The sequence below is a fragment of the Dicentrarchus labrax genome, unplaced genomic scaffold, assembly GCF_905237075.1.
Source record: "Dicentrarchus labrax unplaced genomic scaffold, dlabrax2021, whole genome shotgun sequence".
Taxonomy (NCBI): domain Eukaryota; kingdom Metazoa; phylum Chordata; class Actinopteri; family Moronidae; genus Dicentrarchus; species Dicentrarchus labrax.
This window is the reverse complement of record NW_026136719.1, coordinates 33,509,002-33,532,273: the sequence shown is the minus strand read 5'-3', so window position 1 is coordinate 33,532,273 and position 23,272 is coordinate 33,509,002. Positions and strand designations below refer to the sequence as shown.

The 23,272-nt window shown below is 39.5% G+C and overlaps 2 protein-coding genes across 7 annotated transcripts in view; both read left to right on the top strand.

The window, feature by feature from the left end:
* The window catches only part of adamtsl3 (ADAMTS-like 3), a 246,885-nt gene extending 238,451 nt beyond the window's left edge, over positions 1–8,434 (top strand). For 2 of the 3 annotated variants that reach the window (XM_051379968.1, XM_051379967.1), the window contains exons 30-32: positions 222–325; positions 1,486–1,700; positions 3,372–8,434. In XM_051379968.1, coding sequence (XP_051235928.1) covers positions 222–325; positions 1,486–1,700; positions 3,372–3,490 — 438 coding nt within the window. In that variant the 3' untranslated portion in view covers positions 3,491–8,434. Of the gene's footprint in view, positions 1–221; positions 326–1,485; positions 1,701–3,246; positions 3,288–3,371 lie in introns of all 3 variants that reach the window. The other variant, XM_051379969.1, reaches the window with a different exon arrangement.
* A 2,357-nt stretch (positions 8,435–10,791) lies between these two features.
* The window catches only part of efl1 (elongation factor like GTPase 1), a 91,421-nt gene continuing 78,940 nt past the window's right edge, over positions 10,792–23,272 (top strand). The window contains exons 1-8 of one of the 4 annotated variants that reach the window (XM_051379982.1): positions 10,792–10,832; positions 11,996–12,095; positions 12,685–12,752; positions 12,843–12,927; positions 14,921–15,054; positions 16,065–16,202; positions 17,338–17,624; positions 20,453–20,576. In XM_051379982.1, the coding sequence (XP_051235942.1) occupies positions 12,005–12,095; positions 12,685–12,752; positions 12,843–12,927; positions 14,921–15,054; positions 16,065–16,202; positions 17,338–17,624; positions 20,453–20,576 (927 nt within the window). In that variant the 5' untranslated portion in view covers positions 10,792–10,832; positions 11,996–12,004. Of the gene's footprint in view, positions 10,833–10,867; positions 11,608–11,995; positions 12,096–12,684; positions 12,753–12,842; positions 12,928–14,920; positions 15,055–16,064; positions 16,203–17,337; positions 17,625–20,452; positions 20,577–23,272 lie in introns of those variants that run through there. The other 3 variants (XM_051379983.1, XM_051379981.1, XM_051379984.1) reach the window with 3 other exon arrangements.

Genomic DNA, 23,272 nt, shown 5'->3' with positions numbered 1-23,272 from the left:
AAGAAAGTTTTACTGATTTTGATTGACTATTTACTCTTGATTTTTTTTGTCAATGTTGTGGCCATATTGTGTATGCTAATTGTCTATGCTAATAATTTGAAGCGTATTATGTGTGGAGCACTGGACCCAACTAATTTCCTTGTGTGGGATAGTAAAGTAGATCTAAATCAGAACTGAATATGTGTGCTATAACTATAATATATAAACTCTATACATTTCAGTGTTCAGGAAGGTGTTTAGGCCCCGCCACCACTGTACAGAAGAGATCTGTCACCTGCCAACACACCAATGGCTCCTCGTACACAGACTGTGCACTGTGGGACAGGTATACACACACTGAAACACTTAAAATACTATTCCTGTACATCAGGTCTACATTCTCACAAAGCTGCTTATTAAATGACTGTAGTGGTAGTAATACTGTACATCTGAATTAATGTACACTCAGTGGCCACATTATTGGGTACACCTGTAAAATCTAATGCAATCCAATCCAACAGCTGAATCACAAACCACTTCAGGGGGTAACAATATTAGTAGCACATTTCAATATAATGCAGTCGACCATAACACCACCACTAACTACAACCTCAGCAACAAACATATAACATATACATATAACATAAGAATATAAGAATTAACAGTTAAAAGTTTGAACAAAAACTATCCATTAACATCATAACTTCAAGTGGACAGCAACTAAATAAAACTCACCAACAGTTCCATGGATGGATGGAACTGTTGTTCAGTAAAAAACAGTTCCAGGAATTAACTCCCCCTAAAATTGCTGAAACTGTCATTTCATTTCTGTTTGTTTATGGGTTAAACTAGGGATCAGCAACCTTAGACACACATGCCAACATGGGCATGCGGTAGCTTAACCCAGCAATTCTCAAACTTTTGTCAATAACTATATATTATATTTTTTTTAGCCAAGTACCCCCTGACCAACACAAAACAAAGAAAGAGATATAATACATATACAACACAGTGTTATGAATGTGATTGGATTTGTTGAAGTTAATGATTTGAAAATATTATGTAGTATATCAAACTTACAGTAACATTTTATTTAACTTAAAGGATAGTTATCTTAGGAGTGATGTATGACTGATAATTACTGTATTTACTTTGATGGCAATGAGCTGATCAGTTGGTAGGCAGGCTGTTAATACACGTTTATCTGACCCTCTGAACTGACCCTGATCCATAGAAGGTTAGCATATACTGTACCATGGTTATTATAGTTGAAGGTGAGACAGCTTTGAGATAGCAGAAAGCCCACCGCTAATCACTAATCTTGTTTTTAATTGGACAAAAATCACACGTAAAACAAAATCTGGTCTTTCTAACTCTGTCCAGGTTCCAGATTTATGGGGGTTTCAGGTTGCATCCTTCACAATAAACCTGCTTTGTGACACAGGTCCTAGGAGATCTATGGCAATATGTAGCACTAAAGGCAAAGATAAAGCTACTCTCTTTCAGGCCTGCGTCGGTACGCGACTGTTCCTCGGACCTGTGTGATGTCGAGTGGCGCCCTGGTGCGTGGCGGGCATGCACAGTAGTCTGCGGGAGTGGCTTTCAGTCCCGCAGGGTGGACTGTGTTCACCGCAAGAGTGGCAGGACTCTGGCTGACCAGCACTGTGCCTGGCTCCAACGGCCCTCCACCTGGCAGCACTGCAACACCGCCTCTTGTGGGAGTAAGTCTTGTATATATAAATATGACATTGGTCAAGAAATGTTTTTTGCTCTTAAAGAAATGATGTAGCAGTGGTGTAGTTTATAAGCAATATTTCATTTGTAGAAGAATGTCCTTGAAAGAAAATTTCTAAATCTTACTGACTGAAATCAATTTAAACCCAAGTAAATACTAAACTTTTGGAAGCTTTGTTTACAGTGCGCTGAATAAAAAACTAGCAATTATGTTTAACTAGCAATTCATAAGAATGTATTAATTGGAAGTATACCAATTAATAGATAGATAAAGTACAAATTATGCAGAATAGCACCTTCCAGAGTGTTACATTATTCCATTACTGATGCCTTAACATATAAGCAGCATTTAAAAAAAAACAAAAATGTATTAAAAGAAATAAAATAAACGTAGTGCAGTAAAAATGCTTAAGTAAAGTACAATTACTTTATAGAGTATAAATTTGTTGAGTACTTGAGTAAATGTACTTAATTACCCTCCACAACTGACTGGTCTGATGAGCAGTTCATGTCAGAGAAGCAGAAGGTAAATGACTGCATCCAAGCAAGGTTATTAAAGTTCACTAAAACTTTCTGTGAAAAACATATTAGTTATTATAATAATAAAAACTAGACTAGGAAAAAAACAATATTATATAGAACTGAAACAATATTGTGTAGTTACTAAAATGTTTTCCTTGCCCCTGTCGCCAAGTGCTTGCTCATGGTGGTACTGTTGGGTCTCTGTAAATAATGTTATTAGGAGTTCGGTCTAGACCTGCTCTATTTGAAAAGTGTCCTGAGATAACTTCTGTTATGATTTGGCGCTATACAAATAAAATTGAATTGAATTGAATTAAAATAACTAAAATAAAATGGAAATATATTTAGTTGTTTAGTCTTTGTCAGTTTGGCTTAATGTATCAACACAACCTGCAGTACAGAGAATGGGTTGGTCGTATTATAATAAAACTAAGTGAAAACTAAATATATACTAAAACTTTTTTAACTTTTACTTCCTGAAACTTTCACTATACATGACACAGATAACCTGTGAAAAAATCAGTCAAATCAATCCTACTGGTCTTAATGGCAATAATCTACCGACCAATCAGAGCCAAGAAAGACAGAATGATATTTTGGGTTGAAGGCTTGAAGATAGTTGATTGTTGAGTCTCATTCTCAGGACCAAAAGTGTCCATTTGATGACCTGGGACGGAGATGCCTCAAACATCTCTCTTCCTTGTCTCTGATACATGAGACAATGATTGGTTGTTTTTGTTCAGGCCCAGTGGATTCATACAAATGCCATTAGGAACACTAGGAGGAACCAGAGGAACCTGATTGTTTCACAGATAATCTGTCTCATGTTCTACTGTCAGGATATAGTGAAAGTTTCAGCAAATATGACAAGAGTTAAAGTTACCTACTGCAGCTTTAAACAATACAAACTAAACTCAGAAAAGACACTAACTAACTAACTAAACTAAACACTAAACAAAACTAAAAACTAATGACAAATACTAAACTATTATAACTCATCCGTGCTTCCAGGGCGATCAGCTACCTCCTTCATCAGTAACACTTTCAATCAGGTAAAGGGCAAACCACTAAATCTGCCTTTTAATTAGTAGTTTTTGTTGTTTGGTGATTACGTGAAGTGTTTTGTGCCTATATAGGTGAATGCAAGGACACCACCCAGTACTGCAGCGTGGTGAAGAGGCTGAAGCTGTGCTATGTGGATATGTACAAACACAGATGCTGTGGGTCGTGTTCACAGGATGCTGACTCCACCTAGTGGCAGTGAGCGGTTATAACCACATTACATTTTGTTTATGTACATGAGACTGAACAAAGACTGAAAGGACATCATCTGTGGGTGGATGCTTCAAGAACTGCAGACGTGTGAATGGGACAAGCTTCAGTCAAATTCTTTCACTCCCTAAAAGGAAACTGAATGGAGCCACAAAAGGCTGGAAGGATGAGGGGGCTTTATTTTATGATCTGGACCCAACCTCCTAATATGAAGTGTTCACTAAGTGGATCAAATGGAGTTTTCTGACTTTCCTGCAAACATTTTGTGTGACAAAAATGAATATGGTGATGTTGCTTACTGTAGAATGCAGACCACTGCTCTCCTGTAGAAAAGACTTAGACTGAGCTACTGGTTTGCCAGTATTGACCTTTATTAGATATGAGCCAGTCATATCATCCACTGCTGATATAAGTGAGGTTTTGCAAGTACATAAAAACAGCCTAGAGAACTTGCAATCAGTCTTTTCTTTCTTTAAACAGTATTTATTTGTGTGAATGTTCAAAAGTGTTTTCATAAAATAATTCACCTAAACATATTTAAAGGAAATTCTGTTTCATTACAACTTGGGTCACATTTTCATAGTTATGAACATCATTTCTACTCACTGTATTAACTGCTGGGATCTGGCAACATTGCTAAAAGTCAGACGATCAATTCAGTTCAATTTTATTTGTATAGCGCCAATTCATAACAGAAGTTATCTCAGGACACTTTTCAAATAGAGCAGGTCTAGACCGAACTCTTTATAACATTATTTACAGAGACCCAACAGTACCACCATGAGCAAGACCTTGGCGACAAGGGCAAGGAAAAACTGCCTGTTAAAAGGCAGAAACCTAGGACAGATCCTTCGGCTCTAGGTGGGTGGTCGTCTGTCTTGACCAGTTGGGGTGAAAGAGAGAGACAGATAGACAGACAGACAGACAGACAGACAGACAGACAGACAGACAGACAGGTGCACAGCAACAACAGTAGCAACAACTACGCTAATAGTAGTGACTGATGATGATGAACATGACAACAGCAATGATGGGGGACAATGAGCAGTGACAACAGCAACAACAGTAACCGTAGCTATAATAATACTTTATAATAATAATAACACTAATATCAGTGATATTGGCAATTGTAGTCAAGCAGGACCATGGCAGGAGGCTCCACCAGGATCCATGAGAACCTGCGAGACAAGAAAACACAAGAACTCCGGGGAAGAAGTGAAGTTAGTAACATGCATTAATGGGACATGAATGAGTGCAGAAAGAGAGAGAGAGGAAGAGAGGAGCTCAGTGCATCATGGGAAATCCCCCGATAGTCTAGGCCTATAGCAGCATAACTAAGGGATGGTTCAGGACTCACCTGATCTAGCCCTAACTATAAGCTTTGTCAAAGAGGACTGTCTCTTAAATGTGGAGAGGGTGTCTGCCTCCTGAACCACAACTGGAAGCTGGTTCCACAGGAGAGGATCTTTGTAACTGAAGGCTCTGGCTCCTGTTCTACTTTTAGAGACTATAGGAACCACAAGTAGCCCAGCATTCAGAGAACGTAGTGTTCTAGTGGGGTAATAGGGTACTATGAGCTCTTTAAGATATGAAGGGGCCTGACCATGAAGAGCTTTATAGGTGAGGAGGAGGATTTTAAATTCTAAATTTTACAGTGCAGAGAAGCTAGTAAAGGAGAGATGTGATCTCTTTTTCTAGTTCCTGTCAGTACTCGTGCTGCAGCGTTTTGAATTTATTGGAGCGTTTTAATGGACTTATTGGGGCAACCTGATAATAAAGAGTTGCAGTAATCCAGCCTTGAAGTAACAAATGCATGGATTAGTTTTTCTGCATCTGTCTGTGATAGGATGTGTCTAATTTTTGTAATATTACGTAAATGAAAGAAGGCAGTCCTAGAGGTTTGCTTTATGTGGGAATTAAATGACAAATCCTGATCAAAGATAACTCCAAGATTCCTGACAGTGGTGCTAGAGGCCAAGGTAATGCCATCTAGAGTAACTATATCTTTAGACAGTGAGTCTCTAAGGTTTTTGGGGCCAAGTACAAGAATTTTGTTTTTTTCTGAGTTTAACATAAGAAAATTGCAGCTCATCCAGGATTTTATGTCCTTAAGACATGTTTGTAATTTAGATAATTGATTAATTTCATCGGGCTTGATCGATAGATATAACTGCGTATCATCTGCATAACAGTGAAAGTTAATGGAGTGATTCCTAATAATGTTGCCTAAAGGGAGTCTATATAAAGTATATAGTATTGGTCCAAGTACAGAACTTTGAGGAACTCCATGACTAACTGTAGTATTTATTGAAGATTCATCGTTAACATGTACAAACTGCAAACGATCTGATAAATATGACTTAAACCAGCTTAGTGCAGTTCCTTTAATGCCAATTTGATGCTCAAGTCTCTGTAAAAGAATATTATGGTCAATGGTGTCAAATGCAGCACTAAGATCTAATAATACAAGTACAGAGACAAGTCCATTGTCTGAAGCAATCAGAAGGTCATTATTAACTTTAACCAGGGCTGTCTCTGTGTTGTGATGAACTCAGAAAGCTTGTAAGCCAAATGTTTAGCTGTACGGTACTTTATTTGGAGGTAAAACTGAAAGTGAGTGCGAAGATGATGGCTAAAACTGCAAAATTAAGACTCAAGTTGTAATAAACCAAAAGTATCCTTTAATCTCTCCTTGACCTGCCCTACCGTTAAATGGATACGTTATATCACCTTGCTTTGAAGAGCTGCTAACCATAAGAGACTTTCTCTAGAGTGGGTTCCAATGTTCCATGTGTTATAGTGTCCCATGATGCTGTTTCGAAGGCTTTCCCATCCTGATAAGTTTAAAAGTTTGGTAGACACACTGAATTCTTGATCTCCTATCTTAAGATATTGACAAAAAAAAACATCATCACAAAACCCTAATGGTGTCTTCCGTCTAGAACATCATGTTGGCCTTCAAAACACCATAGCCTATCTGTAAAAACCAACCCTATCACCAGATGGAATGTTCATGTTGGATGATTCAGCAAAAAGCAGGATTATGTTCAGTACCAACATTTTGTCATGATCTACTTCTACTCTGCATGGCAATTACAGGATGGCTGTGGTTAGGGAATGATATTGTTTATGGCAAAAAAGTGGTGATGCATATATTGGCCTAACATCCTGAATAAATAAAAAACAATCGACCAAATTTTTATTATGTTACCTGCCCAGCATCCCTACAAATAAGTAATAGTTAATTTATGGTTAAAGGAAAAGGGTAAGCCTAGAGAATCTCCTTCAGGTAGTTTGGAATAGGGAGCCATGGCACAACTCAAGAGTGCACACACCGTGTGGACCTCCATTCAGCCAGGAGAACCCACAAACTACAAAGTGGCATGGAAGTACAGAAGGAGAGACAGTGGGCCTAAGGCAAACCTGGTTGGGGCTGGGCAAACCGGTGGTCATGGGATTGAAAGCTAGGGCAAAAATAAGAGTCAAAGATCCAAAGACAGCAAGATGTTTCAAGAGGAAGCGGATTACCAATAGAAGAAACCTGTGGTCAAGGGAATGGAATAAGAGTTGTTCCTGAGTATCATTAGCCATTGAGGGGAAGATGATAAGGATATGGGTAATATGTTGCTTAGGTTTGTGGATTAGGGTCAAAAACTTTGATCTTCCATATAAAAGTCAGATGTGCTACACGTTCATCTACCACCCCGACTTTCAGACCCTAAAGCCCTATTCGCAGGGTACTAGTATTACCAGAGGACATCATGGGATTTAGAAATGACCCACTCATGTCTGTTACGTGCGGCGATAAGCAAAATCTGTATTTCACTTGAAAATGAAGCCACTATTGCTGTGCCACAGCCATTAACATGCACATCTCTCTCAATTTAAAAACAGCTCATTCTAAGGGAACAAAAACACAATGGTTCTTATATTCAGGTGATTATTTACTAATGAAAACATACCTATGAATATTATATTCCATTTCTAACGATAAATCCTCCTGAATGTTACACACTGGAGCTACAAAGGCCAGAATGCTTCCTGCATTGGCATTAAACATTGCACTGCAGAATCATCCAGTATGAACATAATTCCTGGAGATCCTGGGCTGGTGAAACCCTTATGTACACAGAATCAAGCAGTGGGAGTGTTTAATTTATAACAGCTATGTCAGGTCATGCTTGTATATAAAACCGAATTTAGGATCAAAATCCTTCAAGACCATTCACTTGTGTGAAGGTACTGGGTTGTGATTGTAGTCATGTGTCACTGAAGGGGGAAAGAGCTGCTGCGGTTGGTGGCTTCAGTTGTGAAAGCATGAATTCAAAACCACATATTCATCAGCACCACTCTATGATTCTACACTATGACAGTACAGAAGGTTTTGTAAAATAAATTTGATATTACAGTGAAGTGAAGAAGTGAGTGAGAAGCACCAGCACAACACTGAGTTTGACTTATGGGTCTATTCATGTTACCTTTGTGTTGGTTATCATACTGATGTGCTGCATTGTAAAATGTCTTGTATATACTGTGTTTTAAGTGCAATATCGTATATTGAGTGTATGTAGATTGTGTGAGACTTTTATTTTCTTACTTATTCATGGTTACGGTGTCTTTTTAACTCCTGTTTAAGACCTTAGAATATAAAGCACGTGTAAATGTTGATTAGGCGGTATGTTTGCTACCGCTCACCTGTTTTGGTTTTTTTTGCATGTGTTTAAGCGCAATCTCCAATGTTTTATAGCTCCATTGTGAAGTGCCATTCTTCAGTGATTCTCCCTGGCTACTGATGACTATCCAGTATATCTGATTACAGTGCTTGTAGACTTGCGGCTTGACTGAGGGAACATGAGATACAACAAATCATTAACGTGCTTTAAGATAACAACTCAAAGAAATAAAGACAGTTTGAACACTTCATAAATGTGGACCTAGTTTTTATTGTGCATTTATTTTGTAAAACAAAACCTTGATCTAGCCCTAAAAGGTAAATGATAGAGGTTTTCTAAGATCTAACTTTGAAATCTGGATACAAGCATGATCATTGCCCAGTATGCAAATCCCACAAGTATGATGGTGGAAACTTGAAATCTATAACACACATTGAGTGATGTTAAAAGCTTGGGGCCTGTGGTTAAAGCTGCAGTAGATCATTTTTCTAAAAATAACCTTTGCTGAAACTTTCACTATATCCTGACAGTAGTACATGAGACAATGATTAGTTGTTTTTGTTCAGGCCCGGTGGATTCTTGCAAACGTCATCAGGAGCACAAGGAGGAGACAGAGCAACCTGATTGTTTCACAGATTATCTGTCTCATGTGACACTGTCAGGATATAGTGAAAGATTCAACAAATATAAAAAGTTACTTTTAGAAAAATGACCTACTGCAGCTTTAAACTTTAGTAATAAAATATATTTGCATAGCATAAGAAAATTAACACAAGGTCCATTTGCTAGCTTATTTCTAAACTTCACATCTCATACTCTTTTTTTTTTTTTTTTGGCAGATGGAGCTTGTCAAAGCTCTGCTAATAAGTGGGTTCTTGAGTTTAAAGTTACATTATGTATATGAAATGCACTTGCCACTGGAAGTCGCACTAGAGCACCAGGCCAGCATCTCCGACCAAAACAATGTGACAGTCTTTCCAACAATCTCCAGCTCTGGTTTGGTTATAAATCCCTAATTCACTGAGTTGTGAAAATATTTATGAAAACGGCTGCAATGATTGCAATGTAAGCTAATTGTGCCCGTCAAAGTCCGTCCAGGTCGCTCAGATTGTTATTCTATGTGTCTGACAACATTATGGAAAGGATCCCTACAGAGATAGACCTTTTTTTTAAAACCAGAAACGATATTACTATCACCAGACTCCATAGACAAAAACGATCATTTTATCTCACACGTCATTGTAACTTCATTCAAATACAAATATATAAATATCAGTCTTTATTGTCGTTTCATAGTATATACAGCATTGACAGCATTTTACATACATGAAACGAAATGTGTCCTCTGCATTTGACCCTTCTTATATGCATTACTATATACATAAGAAGCAGTGAGCAGCCGTAGGCTTCTGGGAAGCAGTTACGGGTTAGGTGCCTTGCTCAAGGGAACCTCGGCAGTGCACAGGAGGTGGAACTGGCACCTCTCCAACTGCCAGTCCACACTGCATACTATGGTTCATGCTGGACTTGAACCAGTGACCCTCTGTTTCCTAAGGCGAGTCCCTACAGACTAAGCTACTGTCACCAAAGTGGACAGAAACAAAATAAAACTCACCAAAACCGTCTTTGTTAGCCTTTCCACTGTTCCAACAAAAACAAGTAAATCCTTAACAGCAGTTTCAGTCGCTCTACTCAGCTGCACACGGAGCAGACCATAAATGGGAGACTATCCAGCTTTGGCACAGACATGAAGATGCCTGAACAATAGAAGGATCTTTAACTGGGACATCACTGGATCACTGATGTAAAATCTCTATTTAAATGGATTTATTTATTTATTTAGGCAAAAGCGGTTCAATTTTTCCTTATGAATAAGGGAAGATGGTTCTGTTGATATTTGATGTAAACCTAAATGAACAACATATTCTACAGTGTAGAGTCTATGTGAGGAAGAAGACTTTCACTAAAAGTCAAATATCTATGTGTACATCAGTCAGGGACATCACCATTAGCAATAGAAACAGGCGGTTAAATGATAATTAAATGATAACTGTGCCAGGAGATTATACACAAGAAGATGGTCCCAGAACAGCAGCACCCTTCTGTTTGGAGGAGGGCTTTCACCGGATCCATTATGTTGAGTATGGAACTGATCAATACTTTTACAAGGGTATCGCACATCAGCATCACAAAGATCTTAGACTTGCTTTTGTAGTTTTCAATTACTACTCATGTGTCAGACTGATACATTCTTCCTCAACAATTTATCTTACAAATTTGTCATTTCTTTGTGACTCAATCATTTTTAATTTGTTTTAAGTAGCATAAAGAGAACTATATCTAAATGTAATTCTTTGAAAATAATGTTTCAATAATGTTCTTCCATCTGGTAACCCAGCACCCACACAGCGTCACATTACTGAGCGATATATATTGCTTTCACAGCCACATGTTTTTCAGTGAATGCATGCTTTGTTAGTAGAATCAGAATCAGGTTTATTGCCAGGTAGGCAATCAGTGTATCTGACAAATACAAGCTAAAAAAAATCCCAGGACACATTTCATCTTTACCATGTCCCGTGAATGCAGCACCAATGTTAGCAAACGGGCGTGGTTTACGTGCCTTATCAACTTCCGGGAAAACAACGTGAGGTGAGTGCGTCCACATGTCTTTAAACTCTGCGTTTATTTCCACAGATATCTGACATTAAGCTCGATACAGCAGCGCAGTGGGTCGCAGTGGGTCGCAGTGGGTTACAGTGGGTCGCAGTGGGTCACAGTGGGTCGCAGTGGGTCACAGTGGGGCCGTGTGGAGACGTTACAGACCAGGTTATGTTTTATATGTCTTCCTGTGAGAAGTGTGGATTATGCTAGCCACAGTGTTAGCAGATGTCCCCGGCGTTGAACCCACAGACAGATCAGTGACCTGTTTGTTTGTTTGTTTGTGTTTATTGTTCTAAACCACTCACTGCTCAAACTGTATTGTCTAAATACACCGCGCTGCTAGCTGTGGCGGGTAAGCAAGCAGTGCACTGTGAGTTAACTTCATGTAACGTTAGTGTACCGGAGGCTGCCGCTGTACTGTCACTGTATCACTGCTCCGTTGTAACGTTAACGTTAGTGTACCGGAGGCTGCCGCTGTACTGTCACTGTATCACTGCTCCGTTGTAACGTTAGTGTACCGGAGGCTGCCGCTGTACTGTCACTGTATCACTGCTCCGTTGTAACGTTAACGTTAGTGTACCGGAGGCTGCCGCTGTACTGTCACTGTATCACTGCTCCGTTGTAACGTTAGTGTACCGGAGGCTGTCACTGTACTGTCACTGTATCACTGCTCCGTTGTAGTTTGGAGCGTTGCGGTGTTCAGGTGTCCCCGGTAGAACGACAACAACCGGGTGGCTGACCCGCTGGTTCTCTAAACGTAACGGTAGTTACTTCTCGTTTGTTAATGCTCCATTAGCTAACATGTCATATATCTCTTTCCTTCAGACACACACGGTTCTCTGGCGTATCATGTAGCAAATTACTTACCGAACTACTTTATCCATCTCAAAACGACATTAGACCCCTTTTCCCAGCCGCCATTTTGACCTGAAATAGTAGATTAAGCACAGGTGTTAGCAATGGAGCAGAGGAAGGTTCCATTGAGCTGTAAGGTTGTGGATATTGTGCCTGTTGGCTCTCTGGAAAGGCTCTGCTACACTAAAAGGAACATAGAACACACAAACAGAGACTTTAAGCCAGCATTCCAGTTTTATTATGAGTGACAAATGAATAGCTGCCAGCTCCATGTTTAATGCTGTCACTTGTTTCAGGTGCTCGCCATGGGACTAACCAGCCTGGACAAGATCATTGCCCTGCAGAGGAACCCTGCCAACACCAGAAACCTGTGCATCCTGGCACATGTTGATCATGGTGAGTGGACACACTTTTTCATTCTCATCACCCTGATTGGTCCTAGTTCTTTACTGTACAGATTACAGCAAACCAAATTTAAAAAAAAAAACTTAGTCGACTTAATAACTACTTTTAATAAAACATTAATAAAGCCATATCCTGAATGTTATTATGCACTCTTAAATTTGGCAGGTCATACAATACATAGTTAATTACATGTCACCATTCATAAGGTGGACTGTCAGTTCCCAGATCAACCGCTGAGTGTAACTGGAACAGCTTTAAAGTCTATGGATGCATATGTAGCTATTACTTGACATACTGTATATGTGACAAAACAACCTCAGTGTATTTGTTATTATTTAGGTCAATTTGAAATTGGATTTGCTATAAATAGTACTGCAAAAAATAGTAAAAGAAATAGAATTCACAATTTCTCATAAATTAAATTAATTCAAAATAAAATGAATCAGAGAGAAGCTACACATTTGAAGATGAATCAAATATTATTTCTTGTTAGGAAATGTAATGGTTTTGGTGTTGGCCAAAATGTTTAGTGTATGCTGTGAGGTAGTGAAGCCATTTGCAACCACTTGTGTCTTTGCAGGAAAAACTACTCTGGCTGACTGCCTGGTGGCGAGTAACGGCATCATATCAAGTCGACTAGCTGGGAAGGTGAGGGACTTTTGTGCTCTATGACCTGTATGTGTGCAGGAATCCAGTTTTAGTTGTTTTGTGCTTATTTGTGCTGTGTCCATTTACCAGCTGAGGTATCTGGACAGCAGGGAGGATGAACAGATCAGAGGAATCACCATGAAGTCCAGTGCCATCTCTCTGCATTACAGCAATGGTAAGGCCACTGTGGTCAGCCCTGAAGAAAAATACACACATTCTTACTTTTAGATGATAGATGTTATTAGGCATGGGGCAATATGGAAATGTCATGTAACAAAATAACTGATTCACAATATTATCACAATAATCATCAAAATATGCTGGAAAACTGTTAAAATGGCACTAAAACCCTATTTCTAGGTGGTACTGTCCCATAGATGGAAGTGATGAGTTGATGAGGTGGTGAGAGGGCAGTGGATGAGGGTAGAGATGAAGATTGTATTTGGTGGGGTGTGAGTTTGAATATGTGTGTGGATAAAAGTTGGAGGTGGCATGGAAACTGTGAGGAGAGTGAAGGGAAATGAATAGGGGTGTAAGCAAATATTGAAAAATATTGAGAAAATGTCTCCATCGCCAGTCTTCTGCTCATCTCTGCGAGGTATGGGTATCATCAGCACATGTCCAGCCATGCTCCTGTATTTACGCGTTGAAGTGTAGTTATGTATGTGTGGCTTTTTTTCATCTGTGTCTCACCCTGTGTTGCTGTTGACGTTTCTTTATTGCTCCTGCAGCAGAACCAATTGCCCCTCTGAGACAAATAAAAGTTTTGAACTTGTGAATTTCTGTTTAGTCAAATTACTGGAATGTGTGTTTGTTTAACCTTGCCCAATCAACTTATTGTGTTTAAAAAAAAAAAAAAAAAAAAAGCCACTGGAATGACTTTACCTGACATTTTGAGCCTTCAGCCACGGTGACAGGTTTAGGGTTTTGGAATGACAGGAAAGATGTGGGCTCCCTCTTGTGGCAGTTCAAAATAAATGAGAAAATCCATATGGACTGTATGTGAGGATATTCACCGTTATCCTGATAAGGGAAATTCACCACAATCTTAATTTGTCTAGCTATGCACAGGAACAGTGTCGGGCTAGTTACTCAAAAAAATATATGTAGTACTCGTTACTCTTTTCAAAAGTCATAATTACTTTACTTATTACTCCCTGCCAACAGTAATTAGTTACACTACTAGTTACATTACGTTTCCACCTCTCCCCACTGTAAGTAATTGTGTCCCTTTTCAGCCAAAATTCCAACTTCTGACAATCCAGTTTTGTTTATTAAAATCAAAGTAATGGTATATTTCCAGCCCTGAATATAAGTGTTTTATCTTCCAAACTAGTTTCCACCATGGTTATAAAAAAAAGAATCTAAGGGTGTGATTGGATTGTTGGATTTCACATCAGTAGAAGGCAACAATGTAAAAGTAATGAAATAATAAAAAAAAAAAATTATTTATATTAATAATATTATTACTGTCATTTATGAGTAATTAGTGCACTACTTGTTACTGTGGAAAGTAGTATTATTACTAATGCCTTACTGCTCAGCACTGCACTGGAATAATAGAAATATATCATAATAAACAGACAACAAAATGTGCACTTGATTGTTTGATGAATGATGAATTTAGCATGTGCTACACAAACATATACTATCACTCAGTGTGATCTTTGGTTGATGTCCTTTATTATGCTCTGCCTAATGTGAAAGGCGACAATTTCAACCATATAGTGGTCTACAAACCTTTGACTCAGTGGTCGAGACAGACGACCACCCACCTAGAGCCGGAGGATCTGTCCTAGGTTTCTGCCTTTTAACAGGCAGTTTTTCCTTGCCCTTGTCGCCAAGTGCTTGCTCATGGTGGTACTGTTGGGTCTCTGTAATTAATGTTATAAGGAGATAACTTCTGTTATGAATTGGCGCTATACAAATAAAATTTAATTAAATTACTTTAACACTATTGTCTCTAAAGAATTAGCACAACTCACTACTACTAACTGTAGTAGTGAAAAGGATAATCATGAATGAAAGTAAGTGTTAGTTGGCTGATCTGAGCTCCAGTGTTACCATTACTGTAAATTAAAAGCTGATCAATCCTCTGTAGTCTAAATGAGGGTTTTTTTTTCAGGAGAAGCCTCTAAACTGTGTTTGTGTGCCTGTTGTCTCCTCAGGAGATCAGGAGTACTTACTGAATCTCATCGACTCTCCTGGTCACGTCGACTTCTCCTCTGAAGTTTCCACTGCTGTCAGGCTGTGTGACGGTGCCATTGTAGTTGTCGATGCTGTGGAGGGAGTGTGTCCACAGGTAAATCTCACTGTTAACTTAATGTCTCCTTCTGTGAGCTGTTTGTTTAGAAAGAGTCTTTTTACTGTAGATCTGCATTCTTTCCTGTAAACATAACGAGTTTGTGGACTGGAAGTATTTGGACTTTTCTTTTGGGCTGTACTGCTGCAAAGTCGGGACCAGTTCTATAAACGCGAAAGTCTGCTACTTACTGAAGGACTGAATGAGTGATGAAGAAGTTGAGTGTTTGGTTCCTTTACTGGTCATTGCTCTCCAGATTCTGTGCTAGCGCAGCACTTAAGTCTACGCCCATGTACTATACGTGGGCCCCACATCGGTCTAGCCTTGTGCAGGGCTGTTTCCAGAGGGGATCCCCTGAAATCTGATCCCCTGAAATCTGATTGGCCATCCCACTATCCTTACCTCTTCCTTTGCACACTGTCTTTTAAAGGCTGTAGAGTGAATATACTGGTATCATATGAAACTAGATGACCTGACACATCCATTGGTACCAAATATGTCATGCTAGCATGTTGGAAGGAGGGCTAAATAACACTACAAAGTTGGGCTACATTTTGGTGATGGGGAAAACTAGCATGTCTATTTTCAAAGGGATCCTTTAACTTTTAACTTATACTATACTAATCTTTGAGTATGCCATAGAAAGGGAGAAGGTGGGTTCTTACATCACTTTAATTTTTCAGCTGTATATCATTTATATTGTTATTACAATGTTGTTACATAAATGCTTAAATTCTATGTTCTGCATAAAAAACAACAACAACAATTAATACATTAAAAGTGTGGTAAGTGATTTTATGTCATGGGAAACTGACTCGTCCTCTTATCGACAATTTAGTTACATTTACTTGCTGTGTCGTTGCTCTATATCATGGTATAAGTCCTGGTATTGGATTTCTCCAGATTTGTTACCATTTAACTATAGGAAATATATTTTTGGGGAGTAGTTTGTCCTGTAGTTTTTACATCTGTTTGTGAATAAAAATGGTTTACATGTGTATTTTGTGTAGACCCAGGCTGTGCTGCGTCAGGCGTGGCTGGAGAACATCAAGCCTGTTCTGGTCATCAATAAGATAGACAGACTCATCATGGAGCTGAAGCTCACCTCTCAGGAAGCTTACACCCACCTGCAGAAGATCCTGGAACAGGTGAGGGGGCCAGCTCTCATCTGACACAATCTCAGCAAAAGTGAAATTGTATTGTTTGGGCCCTATTCAAACAGTCTGCAACATGGCCTAAAGTGCATGGTGCGAGTACATTTAGGGTGTTTTGCTACTGAAATGGTGCACAATCTGCAGGCAAAGTGAGGTGCAAGGCACAGAGGGGCTGAGTTTAATTCTGTAATAATAGTAGGTATTTTGGGAACGTAACATGAATTAAACCAGATCCCAAATCCGAGTGTTAACCCTCATTCCCTTTAAAAGACAGGTCGGCCTGCACTGACTCATTGACATTTAATTGGAAGACTCAGCAAATTTGAGAAGCTGCTCATCACTTCTCCAGCCAAGCTGTAACAGACATCTGGCATTAGCCAACAAATCATCTGAACGAAGATTGCAGATATGTGTTACAGCCTGGTGGGAGAAGTGACGAGCAGCTTCTCCAGGTATGTGTCCCATACTCAGCTTCATTTGACTGCATATGAGCAAATGCACTGTGTGTGTAACAAGCAGGGTGTAGTCTATGTAGGCACCTCTTCCTATCTAAATAATGCCGCCTTAGATTTCAGGAAAATACCACAGCTTTCTGCTGCCTCATGATGTGCCTGACCACACCTCATTTTAAGACCAACATGCCCATGGGTGCACAGATGGTAGCAAGAGCATTTGCTTTTTACAGAACGTGGGCCCTGGGTATGAAAATGACAACAGTGTCGATCAGAAACCGGCAATGACAGTGCACCAGGTGTAATCACTGAAGTTAGGGATGCATGATATGGATTTTTTTTCAGCCTGTGATAATGGATAACTACCTGCTTCTTGTGGCCAATAAGATAACTGGTAATATCACATTTTTGTATTTTAAAAAGAAGTTCTGATGTTCATAACCTGTAGTTGTTACAGAGTTGATGGTAAGAAAGGCTGATGATTGAATATTCTGTTGCTCTGTTATAACCTAACTGACATCACTTGTTAACAGTTCTGACTCTTTATTTTTTGAAGTAAAGTAAATCAATAAACTTCACAAACCTACTGTTAGCATAATAATTATTATTACGGGCTAATAATATATTGGCTGTAATTTAGTTATCCAGATAATTTGTGTGCGTGTTCTTCCTTGTAGGTGAACGCAGTGACAGGGAGCCTGTTCACATCCAAAGTGCTGGAGGAGCGAGCAGAGAAAGAGAAGGAGGAGGAGGAGAAAGAGAAGGAGAAGGAGCAGGAGGAGAAAGAGGAGGAGGAGGAGAAAGAGAAGGAGGAGGAGGAGGAGAAAGAAAGCGAGACGTCGAGCGGAGACCAGGTTTATGACTGGAGCACTGGGCTGGAGGAGGCAGACGACTCCCAGCTCTACTTCTCTCCTGACCAGGGAAATGTGGTCTTTGCCAGCGCCATAGATGGATGGGGTTTCAGGTGAGGCTGGTCCCTTCTTAAGCTGCATCAGTGGTGTGCACAGTGTGGAAGGAAAGGTTCTCAGATGCAATGAGATTCTGAAGCAGTGGTGAATAAAAACAAGTAGTACTTAATATATGTATAGTTGTACTTTTTAATGAAGTAAAACAAAACTTCAGGATGTCATTTCAGTGGCAGAGGATTATTAGCTCCAGAGGGCAGTTGAGTCATACTATCAAGCACTACACAACATAAACCATAAAAACAAATGAAAACAAAGATTCAGTGTGCTCGAAAAGATAGAAACATGCAAAGTTTAGTTGCAGAGGACAGTAGTGTTTGTATGTGCTGAGCTTATCTTGGACAGGCAGTTGTTAATGCCAGAAGGATGAGAGAGAACTGGTCACAGTCCGAGCCCTCTGTCGGGTGTTGTTTCACCAAAGCTCTGACGCACGTCTGCTTCGCCCCAATGATCATACTGCTCAATAATATGGATTAGTTCATTTGTCTGTTGGATGTTCAAGTTGTAAATAAAAACAAATCAATATAAAAAAAATTTTAAATCAGTTTTGGAGAACAGTCAGCTTGGAAATATTAATTTTAGCAAAATAGTTTTGTAGAATAGTAACACAGTATTATCATATACATTGTGGCGATGGAGCAGGTCAGTAGGAAGGGGCCTGGTTATGGAGGGCTTTGTGTGTGAGGAGGAGGATTTTGAACTGAATACGTTGTGGGACCGGAAGCCAGTGGAGGTTCTGGCGGACGGGTAATGTGGTCACGGGTGTGGGTGTGGGTGAGCAGACGAGCAGCAGAGTTCTGGATGTACTGGAGTTTATTTAAGGTTTTGGATGGTGTGCCGTACAGGATGCTGTTGCAGTAATCGATTCTGGAGGTGATGAAGGTGTGGATGAGGGTTTCTGCAGCAGAGAAGGAGAGTGATGGGTGGAATTGGGCTATGTTTTTAAGGTGAAAAGAGGCAGTTCTGGTGATTTGGTTTATGTGGTGTTCAAAGGAGAGGTTATTGTCAAAGATGACTCTGAGGTTGCGACTGTGAAGGGAAGGAGACAGGGTGGAGGTGTCGACGGTGAGGCAGAAACTGTGAATGGTTTTAGTGATAGAGCAGCCCTGTCACGGTGGGGCCTGCGTTCAACCCCCAGACCCTCTTCACGGAGTCCCGTCAGGATGAACACAGCTGCAGCTAATCACGTTAGATATGACGTTAGATCCAGTTTGATTCAGCCAAGCCTTTTTCACAGCAGACATTCTGACACAGTTCCAATGCACCAGCAACCCTGCAGACTTATCTCAAGGAAAGACCCACAATGCATAGCATTGTGACATTGAAACAGCAGTGAAAGTATTGTGCAGCTTAAAAAAAGAGATAAGCAAATGCGCTGCTTTAGTCCTGTCTGTATTCCCCAACACAAAGTCAGGAAACAGGCAGCACTGGAGAACAGCGAATCCATCCATCTGAACGGCGACGGACAGTCAGCGGCTGTTCAGCTCTGAGTCACACATTCTCGGATGAGAAGAGAAATAGACTGAGTTGCAACAAGGCAAAGACACTTATTTATGTCGAATTCTTTGTTTCCCTGGCACAAAAGAGCAAGTAAATAACTAACTAAATTTTAAACAGTTGTATCGGGCCAGATTTGACCAGTCTGTGCATCCCTAACACACACACACACACACACACACACACACACACACACACACACACACACACACACACACACACACACACACACACACACACACACACACACACACACACACACACACACACACACAAATACAACAAAACGTTTAAGAATGAAGGATGAATAAAGAAAATTTAAAAAGTTATAAATATAAAAGGTAACAGAAGCAACAGTTCAGAAAAATATTGATAATACATAACCAGTTCCGTTATCTGAGCAACTGCCCCAGGCTCCAAAGGCACTACTCCTAAACTCTACTGAAGCAGATTGTAAATTGAGGGGCATTAATGTGGCTCATTCATTTCTGAGACCCTGTCATGTAGAGGAGCCCTTTGCCATAATAACTTCATTATTTCAGTTGGTATCATGTTTACACTGTGTGCATTCCTAAATAAGTATAGATTTAAAGACATAAACTCAAACTAATTGACACAAAAAACCCTGGATGGGTTAGTATTCTAGAACAGGAATACTTTTTGGGGGTGTCAGTATGGCCCCACAGTTTATTTTAGTCCTGGGGCCTCATGATTGATTAATACGGCCCTGGAACAACCAGTAACTTAATCAGTACCTAAATTAATTTTTTCACTCTACGCTCATTCACTACCATTAGATACATCTTCAGATGTCCACTAGATGGTGCTATAAACTTAGATTTAATACATGTGACACTATATGACCCTTATGATCACAGAACCAGCAGAGACCAGGACAAACTCAGACCTTTATTATTTTTAAAGACCTCATTCCTTTGTTTAGTTAAGGAAGGGGAGGAGGGAAGTAAAACACTTCATCCTAACCTCTCATTACTTGTAACTGAAAGGTTTGTCACTTCACAACGCTTAGTTAATGGCAGGGACATGAAGACCTAGTTCTGAGGGTAGATGTGTCCTTGTGATCACTCCCTGCTATAAATAAACAAATGAAGTCCCAGCGGAGACAGTCCCCCTTCTGAACCCAAGACTCGTGCTTACAATAAAGGAGGAGGAAGCTGAAATCCAGACAACTACACAATCATGTTCTCCCTGACCCTGTTACAAAATCGACACTTTACTTAAAGCTACTAATAAGCCCAATGTATAAAAAGCTAAACACTGTAGCAGTGCAGTCATCGGAAGACTAAACGTTTGATTTTGTGTTTTGTAGCATCCAACAGTTTGCTCAAATCTACAGCCAGAGAATGGGTGTTAGGGCAGAGGTGCTACTCAAAACACTGTGGGGAGACTTCTACCTCAATGCAAAAGCAAAGAAGATCATGAAAGGAGCTCAGGTAATGTAACTATGAGTGTATTTTCAATTGTTCTCCCATGTTCTTTTCTTCTACCCTCTGCATTTGAAACACTTTTAATTGCCTAAGGAAAATTAAATCTGATGTTTACCAAATACTACGGAACTAGAAGAACTTCATTCATTCATTTATCCCCAATGGGAATTTTTTTTTTTCCCTCCATTTTTTTTACACTCATAGGCCCGAAATCCAATCTCATGCACAGGACTTATAGACATGCACATGTGGCGAGATGGGGGGGGGGGGCTGGCAGGCTGGCACAGGAGCAGTAATTGGTTATGTGCCTTGCTCAGGGACACCTTGGCAGTACCCATTGACCTCGAGGCAAACATGCTTGATCTGTTCCAAATTTTAGGACTCATTCCTGCAGCACTCTGTTGGACATAGATAGGGCTATTGATCAGTTGCATTGAAAACTTATATTGAATGCTATATTATTAATTTTTTTCCTTTTTTAATTAATTTAAGAGTTGAGGAATTTATGCATTTATTTGGATCATTAAACATGGGTACAACCATAAACATATAAAAATACAAAAGAACTGGGTGAGAGACAGATTTGTAATGCAAATAAGAGCTGATTGTTATTTTCTATTTACTTATGCTGTAGTTGTTAATGTTGACCTAACCCCCCCCCCACTCAGTGCAGGAGTTCTGCCTGTAATGTTCAGTCGGTATCTCCTCGCTGTCTCTCATTTATCATGAAATGAATGTACAGTATAGTTCTGTGAGATGCTAATGGACTGCACACTAGCATTCTGCCACCCACTCAGTGGAGCTAACATGAGCCTGTACCGGAGAAGGGCTGAACCCGATCTGTGCTGGCTTCAAACAGATCTGACTGAGCTCATCTTGATGTGCCAAATTTGAGACGTGAACCCAACCCCTTATATAGCAGTGATTTCTTCTTCTAAGACAAATACATATGCTTTGTTTTGACAGTGTTAATATATATATATATATCCAAAATAATATGGACACATGTATTGTACATGTTAAAAGTTGGCAGTTGTGTGTGAGAATCCACACTTAGGAATGTTAACGCTGTGTAGTGGCCCCAAGCACAAGCTCCAGCTGTGTCTGTATGGTGTATATTGATGCCCTTTTACTGCTGTACATCGCACAGAGAAACAGACAACAATACTTTTTTGATACCAATTCTATAAAATTAATTTTAACAATAGATTACATTACACATTAAGTACAATTACTTAGGAGGAAGCTGTTCATAGGCCTGGGAAATTAAGAAACTACTGGAATATCTGTACAGTATTTGAATATATAAAAAATGTAAATAACTGTCCAAAGGAACATTAATAAAAAACAGTAATGGCAATGCACCATTGGAACGTCAAGTCTGACTAACCCATAGCAGAAGAAGTATAAGAAGGGAATGACTGTTTGGTCAGGTGTCGTCTGTGGTACTGGGAAATAGTATCGGAGTGAGACATCTTACTTTCTCTGCACGAAAGAGCAGCTCACCCAGGTCAACTTCCTGTGCCTGGAAGCAACACCATGTTTGCAGAAACAAACCTCTGCCTCGGCTGCAGGTTATTTACCTCTCTCCTAAAGCTATTGAAATTTAAAAGTTACTGAATTATAAGGCCTGTTTCGATTGGTAGTGTTGAAGCAATTCCGTCTGTGCCATAAAAGTATTGATATGTGGTATCCAGCCCTATAGTGGCTCAAAAAGTAAATATTCCTCCCTTTTCCCTGTATGCATTTATTGTGAAACTAATCTTTTTTAGTTGCACTGAAAATTAGTGCTTTGACAATATACATTATACTGATTTTACCTTGTGAGACATTATAGTACAGGTGATAACAATTTACATAATACAGGTTTGCCAGTATGTCCAGTCCATTGTGGTGTCAGCTCCAAAAAAAGAACACTCTAGCAATGTAAATGATTCATGTTTAACTCCTTTATTCAAAAGTTTTTCTTTTGGTAAACTATTTCTTAGCTTACAAACAGAAATGTCTCCCAGAGCTTTCGTTCCTTGACTTACCAGGGTCTGTCAGCCTGCATAAGGAATGCAAGCCCATGGAAAATTACATTTCTTGGGGACTCAGTTGGGAGCTTTACTGTGAGTTGGTGATCTAAATGTGTGTTCCATCCTTTTTCCAACCCTGCCAATTTCCCCTGAATGTTTGAAGGTTTGTCATGCTAAAACGGCATGTTTATTATGACAAAGCAACATCCAAATGAGCAAAACAAAACAAAAAAACATATATAATTATATCACATTGTCATTTTTTAGATGTGCAGTAATACACATATGTAGTAAGACACACCAGCAGGCAGCCTCGTTAGTGTGGCTGCTGTGGAACCATGTTAACGCTCCCTCTCATGCATCCGGCTGTCAACATACGCCTGAATGTCCTATAAAATCGAATAGAATTATGTATGCCATTTCTTTGTTCAGGCCATTCAGAAACCCATATCAGTTGACCACTAGTGTGGATTCAACCATATTAGGCAGCTTCTCTTATTAACAAAAAGATTGCTCCATATCACTGGTTCTTAAACTATTCTATGGGTACCACTGGTGGTATGTTAGCTGGCTTTAGTGACATGCAGAGTACATTTTTTTTTTAAAAACATAAGACTACCAAAATGTAATTATAAATAATAATGATAATAATAATAATATTTTTCCATTCCTGTTATATTTAGT